The sequence below is a fragment of the Hibiscus syriacus genome, unplaced genomic scaffold (assembly GCF_006381635.1).
Source record: "Hibiscus syriacus cultivar Baekdansim isolate YM2019G1 unplaced genomic scaffold, ASM638163v2 tig00004779_pilon, whole genome shotgun sequence".
Lineage (NCBI taxonomy): Eukaryota > Viridiplantae > Streptophyta > Magnoliopsida > Malvales > Malvaceae > Hibiscus > Hibiscus syriacus.
Window position 1 is genome coordinate 246277 of NW_024062030.1, and position 14297 is coordinate 260573.

Below are 14297 nucleotides of genomic sequence, written 5' to 3' on the forward strand. Positions count from 1 at the left end.
TATGTAGCCAAGGGAGGAGTTATTGAGAGATGCCTCGTGTCTTTGAAACTCAATAGAACGTGCCAAAGCCCTCCTCTTTGTCAAAAGATTCTTCGGCCTTATTGTAGAAGGTCGCTCGTAATCTTTTCCTCGGTAAACAATTATGGCATATCCTTTGGAGATTTTATCAACTGAAACCAAAACTCCACCACTTTCTGCTTCGAGCGCTATCGCGACCTTTTTTACCTGATCAAAATTTTTAGCCTTCATAATGATCTTAATCAACTCCCTGTATTTCCAATGCAAGTTCATGTTCTCTATAGTACCATCGAAAACTCCACGTCTGCCTTAAGTGAACAAATTGAACTCCCATAGTCTTCCACATCTCATGAATTGTATCCACCACTTCTTGAGTAACACCAGAACCCTTAATTCTCATTGTACTCTTAGTCCGAAATGTCAAGTGTTTTAACCTTCTAAGTTCAGACTCGGGCAGAGTCAATTCTGCCACTGAGGTCTTATTATCTCTTCTGCCTGTCCACTTCGCTTCTTCTTCTCCCCCCTTCCTTTTTTCCCATGGAAACCTTACTTCCCCATCACTCTCAAACACACCTTCGACCCCCAAAGGTGACTCCTTTGAAAACCCACCTCTGGTATTTGGTAACATTCCTTCTTCCACATAAATGATAAAACATATCCTCTATAGACCCTCTTTCATTCTCTCCTTGGTTGTTCTTCACCCTTTCCTTTATGTTCAGTTTCCTCTCCTACGTACCCAAATTTCTTCAATTTCTCCACTTTTTTCTCCATGGTACTGCTGCTGCTGCTGCTACTCTTTGAATAGGACAAGCTCCATAAATTTCCATTTTTTCTATAGTTGAACACTGTTTTTGGTGGTTTGGGGCCATTTCTTTTATGGGTTTTGTTCCAATTATCTATCCAATTACTTCTAAAGGTGGGAAAAGCTTTGGTTTGGCTTTCTGGGTATTGGTGAACATGTGAACTTGAAGTGATGGTATGCTTAGCAGCACAAAAATTTAGGGTTTTGAGAGGGAGATTAAATGAACCGGAGCTGAGAAAAGGGAGAGGGAGGCCATGGAACCTGGAGAGAGAGGCTTGAAATGAATCCAAGGAGGTTGGTTTGGTTGTCGTTGTTGGATGAAATAGTCATCGACTAGACGAAGCGTTAATCGTAATATACAATTGAAAAATTTGTTATTAATTTTGTTATTATTTAAATAATAAAATTAATAAAAAAATAACTAAAATATTATTATTTTTATTTAAAATATCAATATATTTTAACATTTTTGATAAACTATTCAATAATAACAAAACCAGTAGAAAAAATAACAAAATTGGTAGCGCTTTAATAAAATCAGTAAAACGCTCAATAATAACAAAATCGGTATAAATAATAATATTTTCGATAATTTTTTACCGATTTTATTATTTAAATAATAACAAAACCGATAATATTTTTTTCACCGTATAGTAAGATTGTCTCACGCGATAATTTCTCGACCAAGAAACAAGAGATGCATAAACAAATAAGAAGAAAAAGTGGGTATTTTGACAAAGGATGTTTGGATTAATTTTTAAACAATGCTATGGGTTTCAAAGTAGTTTCTTGGGGTATCAGAATGATTGATGCATGTAATATTATCCACGGCTGGCGGGGAAGAATAATATCTGTGGTCTGTTCCGCTACATGAGTGTTGTTAAATTGTAACCAAAACCGGTGATGTTTTAGGATAAACTACATTACATATCACTCAGCTTTAAGATTTATATCGATTTTATCATTAAACTTTTAAAGTTAAATTAAGTAAGATTATAAAACTTCTATTTTACAAGTTGTATATCAAATTATTTCTCATATATGATTTAAAACTTTGGACATGTGAATAACTTAAAGTCTCATCAATAAATTTGGCATGTAAACAACTTAAAATTTCATCATTTGTCAAGCAATTATTCAATTCAATTTAATTTATTTTAAAATTTTAAAATTTATATATTACTACTATTTTTCTATTGATTTGCTTTGAAAAGATATATACTATATAAAAGTGTACAAGCTAAATTAATTATATATAATTTATTATCAATACCTATTTTAAAAGCATTCCTTTCATATTGTTATTGTTTCATTCAATAACACTAAAAACTAACAATACATTCATATTTTTTAACATAATGAGTCTTTTTTTCATCGATCTATTGATTGATTAATTCAAATCAAACGCTCAAAATACCATTAAAGATACATATTATTATTGGTTCTAACTGATACAAACACTGTATAATTGTTAAAAATTAAAAGTCAAAAGTTAGTGAGAGAAACTCCAGCTTCTCTCTTGATTTTAGGCGACCTGACTTTGGACTTTGGCGTTTAGTCTCTTTTCTACACCGACTCCCTCTCCCTTTTCTCTAAGCTGGGAGGTTGCCGTTCAAAACTTTATCACCGTCGTCAAACGCCACGCCGGCAGCCATCACCGGTGGTCGCTGAACATCGAAATTTCACAGTCTGCTCGCCTTGACGTCAGCAACAAGGATTTCGTTTCATGCGACACAGCCTACTTCAAAGCAGATCTCAGTCGAGGCCCACTGCAGTAGCCACCACCAACGGTGATTATGAGACACAATTTACCTTGATAAATTCGCTCTTAAACCGGGAATCCAGAACTGAGTTTGGATTATGAAGAAAAATCCCCCATCTACACAAAAACGACGGAAATCGCAGCAGCTTGGAATGTTCCGATCTCCTCCTGTTGTCGTTGGATCGTCCCGATTCCAAGGTAAGCTGCTCTCGGGGCTATTCTATGCCTTCTCACCTTTGGGATTAAACAATGGAGAGCCCAGATTACGGTTGATGGCTATGTCCGAGTTTTCTGGTTCAAATAGGGTAGCTACGAGGCGACAAAGGGTTATACAAACACAGTCGGGAAATAAAATGTAACACCCCCAACCCGTACCCGACCCGGATACGAGTCCGACGTGTCACATTGACTTTTCAAATCTTGACTCTTAAGAAAAATCCCGGGAAATTTAAAACTTTATTTAAAACAAAATACAGACTTGATCAGAGTGCTCGTACTTAATGACTTATTACATGCCAACACTTTATACATAACCAAATACATACTTTGTCAAATACTTCTGATCTGATCTTTTAGTAATGATAATGTCTTTGCCACTTCTATTCTTTCACTTCTCGTTCTTGGTACCTACGTGTAAATCACTTACACGCTAAGTCATAGACTTAGTGAGGCATATAAAACATATAATATAACCATATATCATTTCATATAAATAAAAGACATACATATACAAACACTATCAATAATCCTTTCCCCTTACCATATACTCATCATATAACACATATAATTCATGTATGTGCATTCATATCATTGAATCACTACATATCAATATGCATGAATCTATGGTATGATAACAATATACAATCAGGTCATGCACACATGCAACTTACCTTCTTTTATCACTTTCACTTTCATTTGTCTTTCAATTTCATTGCCCATGTATATTATTGAGAATAGAGGTATGTGAGTACACTGAGGTCGTGCACTAATGTTGTCACCACAGCTCGTATAAATGTCCCGAAGGACCTATCCAGAGGTCACACAGACCCCGGTAACTATCCAGAGGTCATAAAGAACCTCGGCAACTGTCCATAGGTCCCAAAGAACCTAGGTAAACTGTCCATATGTTCCTTAGAACATAGGTATACTGTCCATATGTCTCGAAAGACATAGGTAAACCCTCGACTCTTGGCATGCCAACTATACCTATAGCTCTCGTATCATATACTATGGGCATTTATTTATACATTTCGTATCACTTGTTCTTTCTCTTCTGTCACATACCACATGTATGTGTAACCAAATATCTCATATCATATCACATGTATTATATATATATATATATATACATGTATTCATGTAAATCATTTCATGTAATTCATATCACATATATCACATGTGCATATAAGCTTATAGCTTCTTTCACATATACATGTAGTCACATAGCTTTCTTTCATGTAACCATGCATGTCATGTCAAATAACATATATCATATGTTGCATTTTCACTTAAGCATATAAATCATATAACATAGCATCCATCTATTTCTATGTATTAATGCATACATGGTAATCACATAACAATTTAGAAGTTACTTCTTACCATAGTAACTTCATCACTGGCTCATCACAAGCCAATGTTAATTCAATAAAATAAGTACAAAATAAATTGCACTCATCTTAGCTTTGCTTTGATTCGATTCTAATTCCTCAATTGTCCCGAAACGGATCACTTTCTATCTCTACATAACAATACACATATTCATATCAATATTCCAATTGATATATTCTAAACTGTCACTTCTTAGGCTAAGAGAAAAGCCCATTTCCTCTTTCAATGAATGTATGCATCGATGCACTACTTGTGCATCGGTGCATAAAATGCATTCGATGTTTTTATTTAATGGGGATGCATCGATGCACTCCTTATGCATCGATGCATAAATCCTATTCGATGTTTTCTATTTAAATTCATGCATCGATGCACTGCATGTGCATCGATGCACCTTAAACAATTTCTGGTATTTATCATCGATGCATCGGTGCACAATGAATGTGCATCGATGCACATTGCCCAGAACTGACATTTTAACACGTAAATCATCAACTCTTCCCTTAATTCTTCTATTTTAAGCCCCTATTTTGACATTAAACTCAACTACTATAACTTGAACCAACTTATATCCATGTAAATCATCTTTATCCTCAAAATCCTATCTTCTTTATGAGATTCAAGAATCATACCAAATTTTCTATATGATCTAAATCCAATTCTATCACTCCAAATCTCTTAATTTAACCATTGACAAGTCAAATTTAACTTCCAATCTAAGAAATGAACTTTATTCCAAGATTTCATTTGTGAACTCTAAATCTTTAATCTCTCCTAACTCCACCATCCTTTGCTTTAAAGATGATTTAAGCTTTCCTTAAGCTTAGTTATCATCTAATAATTAAAACCCAACCTTAAAATCAACAATTCAATTATAAACAAAGAAACTTACCTTTGGCTCTTGGCTTCCACGTGAAGAAGAAGAAGAAGAAGAAAGGAAAAGAGAACTCTGGAGAATTCTCTCCCTTTCCACGTGCCTTTATCCTTACCAATCCCATTTTTTATTCATTTATTGGTCAATTGACCCTTTTGCCCTTTATTTCCTTTACTAATTACTAACCTTCATCTTATATATCCAATAATCATTGAACTATTTCATTCTTATACTTTAGTCACTAAATTCTGAAACTTTACAATTTGGTCACTAACCCGGTATTGCGGATGTTACATAAAACTTGCGTTGATTGTATCCAAAATAATACTCAGGATGCGTCGGTTTCCTATGGTGATCCACCTATTGCGAAGAAAAGGGTCAATGGTGGTTCTTGTACTAATCGACAGCAACATTTGAACGGATCTTTGAGCGACAATAAGAGGAAAAAAGCAGCAATTGATTGTAGAGCAGGGAATTATCGCGGTGATGGATTAGGAGGTGTTCGGGTGAAGTCGAGATCGATTAAGGATAAGTTAAAGAGAACCCATTTGTAGGCATCGTCAGAGAATAAGGATACATCATTAGCTCAAAATGCGGCAGTTGTCCATGATGGAAGGAATTACCCAAAATGGTGGAAGACTATCAAAAAATAAGTAACAGGTGGTTGATTCACGTTATTTATCGAAAATTTATCAGAGAAGATCCATTAGAAGATGTTTGGATCATTATTTTTCACTTACGGTCAAATATTGACGCTTTCATTCTAAACAAAAGAAATTTGAAAGGGCTTCGCTTTGGTTTTATTTGTTTTGCAATAATCGAAGAAACAAGGAAAGCGATCTCAGAAATGGATCTCATATTGATGGGAGCAAAGTTATTGTATCTTTGGCTAAATTCAAATCTCGCCATTCTTTTTGGAGAAAGACCACTAAATCTGTTCAATGTAATTCCGGGATGGAAGGTGATTCGAGGAAGAATCAGTGTGAAGTTGAAGGTGTTTTGGACGAAGAAAAACTTCACTTGAGGAAATGTCGAGTGGGGTGGTGCAAGGACTTTATCAAAATCGGTCATCTCGCTAGATAAATGCAAGCGAAGGGCCTCACTGGTTTCTCCTTAATAAGAGTTGCTGGAAATACGGTATTAATGATTTTCGAAGACTCTGTTTCATTGAGAAATGTGAAGAACGATAAATCAGAGACTCTCCAAAGTGATTCTCCAAAGTCGAAGCTTGGTTAGAGAGTTTGGTAGTGGAGTGTCATCGAGCATGGTTAGTTTGTGAGGGCGTTCATTTTCACGCATGGAATTGGGATACTTTCAAAAACATTGCAGATAAGTGGGGTTATTTATTAGCAATCGACGAAAGCTGTCAGTCATCATCATCTTTTGATCTGACAAAAATTCAAATCCTTGCAAAGGCTGATGTGAGAATTGATGCGACGTTAGAATTGAAGGTCGGTGACAACTCCTTCAAAATCATGGTGCATGAGATTGAGCCTTCATTTAAACCAAACTCTTGAGCCCCTGACGAAGACGAATCTCATTAGATCTCGTCTCTTTAATTGTCGCTTTGATTTAGTTTAAATGGTTGCATGTGTTGCTTTTCTTTTGTATTATGTTCTTTTGCGTTGTCTTTTATCCTATTGCTTTTGTATTATGTTCTTTTGCGTCGTCTTTTATCCTATTGCTGGAGGTGTAACTTAAAAGTAAGGTGATTGTGGATTGTGGCTTTTGGATGAGTGAGTTTAAGGTGATTGTTGTAATGATATATATCACCATAGGAGGATATTATGTGTTGTCTTATGTATTGAGTATTATTATTAATAAACTATGAGATACTCTTTTATTCTTTCCAATGTTCGTTAACATATTTTTTAGTATGTGAACGAACACGAATGGAATTTTTAATGAGACCTCCAACTTCTATCCAAAAAAAAAATACTAACACTGTATAAATTCATGAACTAAATCCACCTTGGCAACTCTTACTCTCAAGTATTATCTTTTTCTTGTCATGTTTCATATAATGTTTTAAATATTTTTCGTATTCATATCTTGTAATGTATTAAAAAGTTAATTCGAATCTATGAGGGGAAAAAAGAAACTGCAAAAATTCTGGAAAAAGATTTGCAATCATTAGAACAGAATGAGAAAAAAGAAAAATAGGCATAAGTGGTCTAATACTTTTCCAGAGATATAACCATCTTATCGAATTGACCCATTGCTAATGGACGAAACTTTGCAAACCCCGGCCGATGTGGTCAAAGGAATATCCTTATAACAAGCCACTAGATTCGCATCACTGTGTAGATCCACTTGAAGAGTCTCCCAAACCTTCTTCTTCGGGTTTAACACATCGTCCGGCTCACCCGTGAAACAGGGAAAGGTAACTAGCTCTCCGACTGTGGCCGACTTTGGTGGTTCAACCAATTCCACCTGACAAAACATCAATGAAATTTAGATTTTTAATTCCGGTATACAAGCCTACGAGGGTGTCTACATTGCAACACGTCACAGGTTGATGCCAATAATCAAAGCTAGTTGCGTACCTTGGTGTGGTCATCGTTCGAAGCAGCAAGAACCATTGCATGTGATTTTATACCGCGCATGGTTGCCGGTTTCAAATTACAAAGAACACAAACCAGTCGATTCTGCTCAATGGCAAATCCAAACAAGATATTAGAAGTGGAAAAACTTTGGACATTGAACAAGCATCTACTCTTCCCCAAAAATGATATACCAATAACTTGCATGATTACAAGGCCAAGAACGAATACCTGCATCTCTTCCAAAGGAATATATTTCACGAGTCCACTGACTACTGTTCGAGGCTGGGCTTCACCCACGTCGATCTCTTCAACATACAAAGAATCAGCATCGGGATGCTTTTGAGCTTTTATAATTTTGCCAACCCGGATGTCGAGTCTCGTAATGGAAATTTCTGGTTCAGTATTAGGCTTTTCTTTAGACTCGGTTGAAGATTTTTTCGGCTTCTGTTTCTTGTTATCTATAATAATAACAGCTCAGACATAAGCAAGCGAGCACATACAAACATCTAACTAATAGGAATCAAGAACCAAAATTTTTTGCAGTTGCTTACAGAACGGATTTTATCTTAAAATCTCAAATGAGCTTCTGCAAACCAAAAGAATACTTTTGCCATGTTCAATACATTTTTTTTGTTATAATTAGAGCTTTAATGATAAGATTAGTTTTATAATATTAACGAACTTTAATTATATTGAGATGTTTCTATTAGGATATAATTCTTTTAGATGATAATACTTTATCATATAACGAAGGAAACATATCCAACCTGAAATTTTTGTTTTCTTCAGTTGCTCAGCAGTCTTTGCAGCATCAGCTTCAGCCCTAGCACGCCTATCAGCTTGACTTCCAGCATATTGCTGCCTCAGTTCTTCAACTCTTTCAGCTTTCTGTCATTAATTTATGTTTAAAATATAAGTATGACAAATATATATATATATATATATATATATATATATATATAAAAGAAAAACAAGTACAGGCACAGCAAGCCACCGAAAATAATAATAAAAAAGTAAAGGAGAAAGAATGAAACATGACATATTGTCATATAGCATAGAAGAGGTACCAGTTCCTCGAACAAAGGTTTTGGATCTCCGATTCTATGCCCAGGAGGTATTATCTCCCATGGTCTTCTAGCCCTATCGACATCTCCTTTCTCCTCACATAGTGAAATTTGTGCTTGAGGAGACAAATTAAGCTGCTTAAATACCTTTAAGTGCACCCCAAAAGAAAACATAGCATGAGAAATCAAGTTAGACGGCTAGCACCACATGTAACAGAACTATTTTCAATCACACCAGAAAAAAATTGGTCCACAACAAAGATTACCTCAATGGAAAAAGATGGAATGAAAGGTTCCAACAGACATGCAAGAATATGCACTAGACCCACTGCAGTTCTCATGACAGTTGAACAAGAAGGTTGTTCTTCTTTGTAAAGCTTCCAAAATTGGCTTTCCTGAATGGAAATTATCAACAAAACACACCAGAAAAAGTACCATATCCGGAAAAAATAACTCAACAAATTGATTTCTAGAACTACAAGTTTGTACAACTTACTTGCAGATATGCATTTCCTTCACTTGAGAGGCTCATTGCAGTTCTTAATCCTTGCTTCAATTTCACCTGCAGAATGTTCCAAACATTTGTAAAAGCAGTTGTGACAATATGAGGATGTGAAGGATGACATGTTCCAGTCAAACATAATGCCAAAGTTCAAGACCAGTCACCTTCTCCATGTATTCTATATATTGCTCCACGTGTTTACCAACTTTCTCACCCAAAGCCTTTGTCAAGGGATGTGACGCAGCATTTGGAGCATCAGGAATTATGGAACCATATCCTTGACCTGTAGACAACAACTATTAGTTAAATCCACTTGGCCTATAGAATTAATTATGAGTAGACAAAAAAATGTTAGCTAAATATGTATACATTTCCCAAAACAAATAAAAACAAAAATGCATGGGTTAAAGCACCAAGCGTATTAAAAACTTCTCAACCAGCTACTGTTTCAGACGTAACATGTAAAAGGTTTGGGATAATTTCTTGATATCAGGACCTAAGGGGTATAACACTATAACTTGCATGCCACTTCATCAATCAGCACTGGGACTAAAGCTTTAAGCAGGACAGAAACAAATCATGAACTAAAATTCCAGATCCTATTACAGACAACATGATTCTTTCCCCCACCAACTCAAACATATCATTACCAACAAATCTCAAACTCTCAACACAAGAACAATATCCAACTTCTTAAAAAACAAAAGGATTTCAGTAAACCAGATGACTAACCAGGAGGTTTTGCAATAAAGCTCAAAACTCTATTGATGAAGTTGCCCAAATTACTAAGCAATTCATTGTTCAGTTTTGCTTGCAAGTCATCCCATGTAAACAAGGTGTCAGAAACCTAGTTTTCCAAAATAAAATCACAAAAAGCAATAAGTAGAATTCAAGATCAAACAAAACGATTAAAAAAAATGTCAGTGAACAGGGATACCTCAGGTCTATTGGTTAATAAGTAATATCTCCAAACTTCAACAGGTATTTTCGTATCTTTTGCATCATTGCCAAAAACTCCTACACCTTTACTCTTGGAAAATTTCCCTGCAGAAACCAAGCAAATAAAAGTATATACCAGGCTGTTAAGATGGATAATTTATGACTTTACTTATCTAGCATGCTGCATGCACTAATCCAACTCAAATCAATTAATTTCTCCACTGTGCATGGCCCAAATCAATGACATGGGCACTTACCAGCTTCATAATTTAAATACTCCGTAACACTGATGCTCTTCATCAGTGTCCAGTTTTCACCAGTACCGAGAAGAGTTGATGGAAACATCACCTGAAATAGAAATATAACATTTAAAACTTAAGGGAGAAAACAACTCCATTATCATTTTAAAAGGATAAAATACATTTCTTTCACTGCTTTCTACTGGAAGATAATGACACTACTACTGTGTAGTGAATGGAAAACAACTGAAACTACCACTTCCATAATTGATTGACATGAAAGGCAGGAATAAAAAATATTAGATACATGGACTGAACAATTCCAAATCATGATAACATAAGAATTGATTCCTCCCAGAATACATCACCAACAGATCTGAATAAAGTGTCACAGAATAACTGAGACAGATACATCCATATCCAGAATGATTTACTACTCCAACATTGCAGTTCAAATCAAGACCTTCAACAACTTTCCTATAAGAAAAAAAAAGACCTTCAACAACTTTACAGTGTTTAAAGTATGTGGAGGAGCAAGTCATCTTAGCATTAAAGGAAAAATGATATTCATTTATCAGCTACAATGAGGATGGAACACAAAGCTACAGCTAAAATGCATAACATAGCACCCTATTAGCCAAGGCAATTTTGACCATGATACTTACAGTATGAAATGGTATATTGTCTTTTCCCATGAACTGGAACAGCTCCACATTTTCAGGATTTTTCCACCATTTCTCCCAATCGGAAGTGTAGCATGAAGTAATTGAGACATATCCAATAGGTGCATCAAACCAGACATAGAAAACCTGTCAGTATCACCAGAAGGTTTTGAATGTAGACTGAAAATAGAATATTAATGAAAATATGGGCTAAAGTGCCACCATTTATTGAAACTTTATCTTACCTTGTCCTTAAAATTCTCATGTGGTACAGAAACTCCCCACTTCAAATCTCTTGTAATGCACCGTGCTTTAAGTCCTTCTGTGAGCCATGCTTGTGTCGTGTAAAGAGCATTCTGGCTCCAAGAACCAGCAACTGACATTTTGTTAATGTACTCGACTAGTTTATCCTTTAGCAAGGGAAGCTCAAGAAATAAGTGCCTTGTGTCACGAATGCGTGGAGTGTTTTGGCAGGCCTGTAGTCAAAGTTCAAGTATCCTCATCAATTGCAATAATTTCATTTCTTCAAACTTTTTCTTATCAAAACTTCAATTTTATTTTAAAAAAAGTAATACAAAAATAAACAAAGAAGAGGAAACAATATAGTAGCACTTTGAAATTGATAATGCATTCACAGCTTCATCTAACAACAATCGGCTTTAGCAGCAGGTTACATGCACATCTCCGCAATATATAGTATTGCTTCCATGATTTGAAAAGCAATTCTCGATACAATGACTTGGAGAAAAAGAACTTGCCACAACAATCCCAATTATTGATAAAAAGTAAAAGTCAATCCAGTTATTGATTTACTTGTACCTTACACCTAGGTTCTTTTAGTTCAGTAGGATTTAAAAGCTTCCCGCACTTTTCACATTGATCTCCACGAGCAGAATTGTAGTTACACCCTCCATCTGGACAGGTGCCTTCAACAAGCCGATCAGCCAGGAACCGTTGACAAGTGTCACAAAAGAGCTAGACACCAAGAGGAATTTGAGTCACCCAAAAATACATGAACTAAAACAGAATATTTAGCATGGTAATGAGCTTTGGTCAAATTGTCGAAACTTTTTCAATCTGCCTTATGCTCCCCCACCCACCCCCAGCAAAAATGCAATAACTGTGTAAACAATTTTTTTTATAACGGGACAGATAAATTTACTTTTACATAAAGCAAATATGTGAATTAATTAACACTAGCTTTCAAATCTTCAACATTTCCTCCGATTTAATAAGATTGTAATATCAACCTAAGAACAAAGTTCAACTGAGCATATGAACTCTTACATGAAATATAGCCTACATACCTGTTGCATTGTATTCTCCGTAAGCCAATTGTTCTCCCATAGCTTCTTGAAAATAGCTTGGCAAACTTCAGTTTGTTCGGGAGTCGATGTTCTTCCAAATTTATCGAAACTTATATTGAACCAATCATAAACTTCCTTATGAAGTGCATGATACCTAAAAAAAATCAAATAAACTAAGAAACTTAACAAACAACCAAAACAACCACCAGAAATTCTCAAAAAAAAAAATCATTAAATAGTTTACTTGTCACAAATCTCTTGAGGAGTACAATTCTCTTCCATAGCTTTAGTCTCCGTCGTCGTTCCATACTCATCGGTACCGCAAATATATATAGCATTATAGCCTCGCAGCCGGCAATAGCGAGCAAAAACGTCGGCGCTTAATACAGCTTTACCGAACAATAAAAAAGAATCAAAATCATCACAAAAAGCTTTAAAAGAAAAAGATCAATTGAAATCTAGAGCTAGATGCGGAGATAACATACATCCAATGATGTTGCCGAGATGAGGGACGTTGTTGACGTAAGGCAACGCGCTGGTGATGAGGACGTTGCGTTTCCCAGGGACCGGAAGCTTCGGAGCCGTCTGATTTAGGTCTCCCATTGGCTTTGTTTGCTGTTCTTTTTACCGCCTCCGCGTTTGGCGACTGGAAATGATTCGGAAAAAAGGAAAGTGTTGTAGGAGGAAATGGAGGCGCTGAAAGATGACGTTTGCTGCTTTGGTAAACGAGGGTTTGATGGGGGAGTTGGGAGATTAAAATAAGGTGAATTTAGTTGATGAGTAGTATTTTATTATTTAAATATAATTTTAAAAAAATTAAATTGATTTTATGAAATTTGAATTGAACCGAGTTGAATTATTTTAGTTTTTATATAAATTTAATTGTAATTATTTATATTATTGCCATATGGAATTGTTCTTATTATTTACTTTCTCTAACCATATATTGCAATATATATATATTATATAATCATATTACATTATAATATTATTTAACATATCAAATTCAATCTAAAATTATAAAATATATTTATAATATTATAATTCAAATAAGGTCTTTTGAAGGTAAAGTATTGATGAGAGTATAAAATTATTAAAGAATTGATGAAAAGAAATAATTTATATACAATTGAATAAAATGTAAAGTTGATGGACTAAATTAAAGAGGAGTATATTTTTAGTAAAATTTAAGAATTGAAATTACATAGATATTCTATAATGTTATGAGAGCATGTAGTTTAAATCTAGTCAAAACGGATTTAAAATGAAGATGAATTGAAGAAATGAAAACATCATACAAAATTGAGGGATTAAATTGAGAAATATAAAACTTGCTATCAAAAAGATGTATTAAACGTACATAAGAATTCTATAATTGTTCATGAATATGTGTTTAAATTTAATAAAATAGACTTAAAATAAATGAAAAATTAAATGAACAAAAAAATAAAAGACTAAAACACAAAACTATTAAAATGTTTAGCCAATTTTTTTTATTTTTGACTCAAAATTTTTAAATTTCAATTCAATTCGAATTTAAAAATTGACTCGATAATTTGAGTTAGTTCGAATAATTTAATTTTTTAAAAAAAAATTACTTTCTCGAGTCGAACTTTACTTACCCTTAAAATGAAGTATAAAATTAACATACACGCGTACGTAGGTTATTGGGTGCCTAGCGATTTGCATTTCCCCAATATTTTATATTAATGCAAATACATAATTCATGAAGCGTACGAGTTTGTATAAAAATTAAAGTTTATAAATAAAAATATAGTCAAAACATCTTATTTAAAATACGAAAAATTTTGTACGAACCCAGTGATCTCAGTGGCAAATGAAATGTTGTTGTTTTTTGAAGTCTCGAGTTCGAGCACCAACAACACAGGAATATGAATGTTTAATATCAAATGATTAATAGTAATATTTAAATAAATATTATTTTGTATTTACCCCATAATAATAAAAAAT

General features: G+C 34.4%; 1 protein-coding gene and 1 pseudogene across 1 annotated transcript; both read right to left on the bottom strand.

Annotated features, from left to right (window-relative positions):
- Window positions 1–104: 104 nt before the first annotated feature.
- LOC120197515 lies at window positions 105–1170 on the bottom strand (annotated as a pseudogene).
- A 5918-nt stretch (window positions 1171–7088) lies between these two features.
- LOC120198141 (methionine--tRNA ligase, cytoplasmic-like) lies at window positions 7089–13058 on the bottom strand. Its single transcript, XM_039199520.1, has 17 exons — window positions 12812–13058; window positions 12571–12715; window positions 12327–12480; window positions 11839–11994; window positions 11265–11495; window positions 11023–11166; window positions 10376–10466; window positions 10117–10223; window positions 9912–10026; window positions 9344–9462; window positions 9174–9239; window positions 8944–9072; window positions 8681–8824; window positions 8381–8501; window positions 7842–8071; window positions 7614–7715; window positions 7089–7500 (listed from the first exon to the last, which is right to left on the bottom strand). The coding sequence occupies exons 1-17, from the start codon at window positions 12927–12929 to the stop codon at window positions 7270–7272; spliced, it is 2403 nt and encodes an 800-aa protein (XP_039055451.1). The 5' UTR covers window positions 12930–13058; the 3' UTR covers window positions 7089–7269.
- Window positions 13059–14297: the final 1239 nt, after the last annotated feature.

Bases quoted from the DNA above. Each gene is read 5' to 3' on its own strand.
- LOC120198141 (XM_039199520.1), bottom strand. From the start codon at position 12,929: ATGGGAGACCTAAATCAGACGGCTCCGAAGCTTCCGGTCCCTGGGAAA. The intron at 8,502-8,680 runs GTACCTCTTCTA...AATTAATGACAG, and splicing joins AACCTTTGTTCGAGGAACTG to AAAGCTGAAAGAGTTGAAGA. The intron at 7,501-7,613 runs GTACGCAACTAG...ATGTTTTGTCAG, and splicing joins CGAACGATGACCACACCAAG to GTGGAATTGGTTGAACCACC.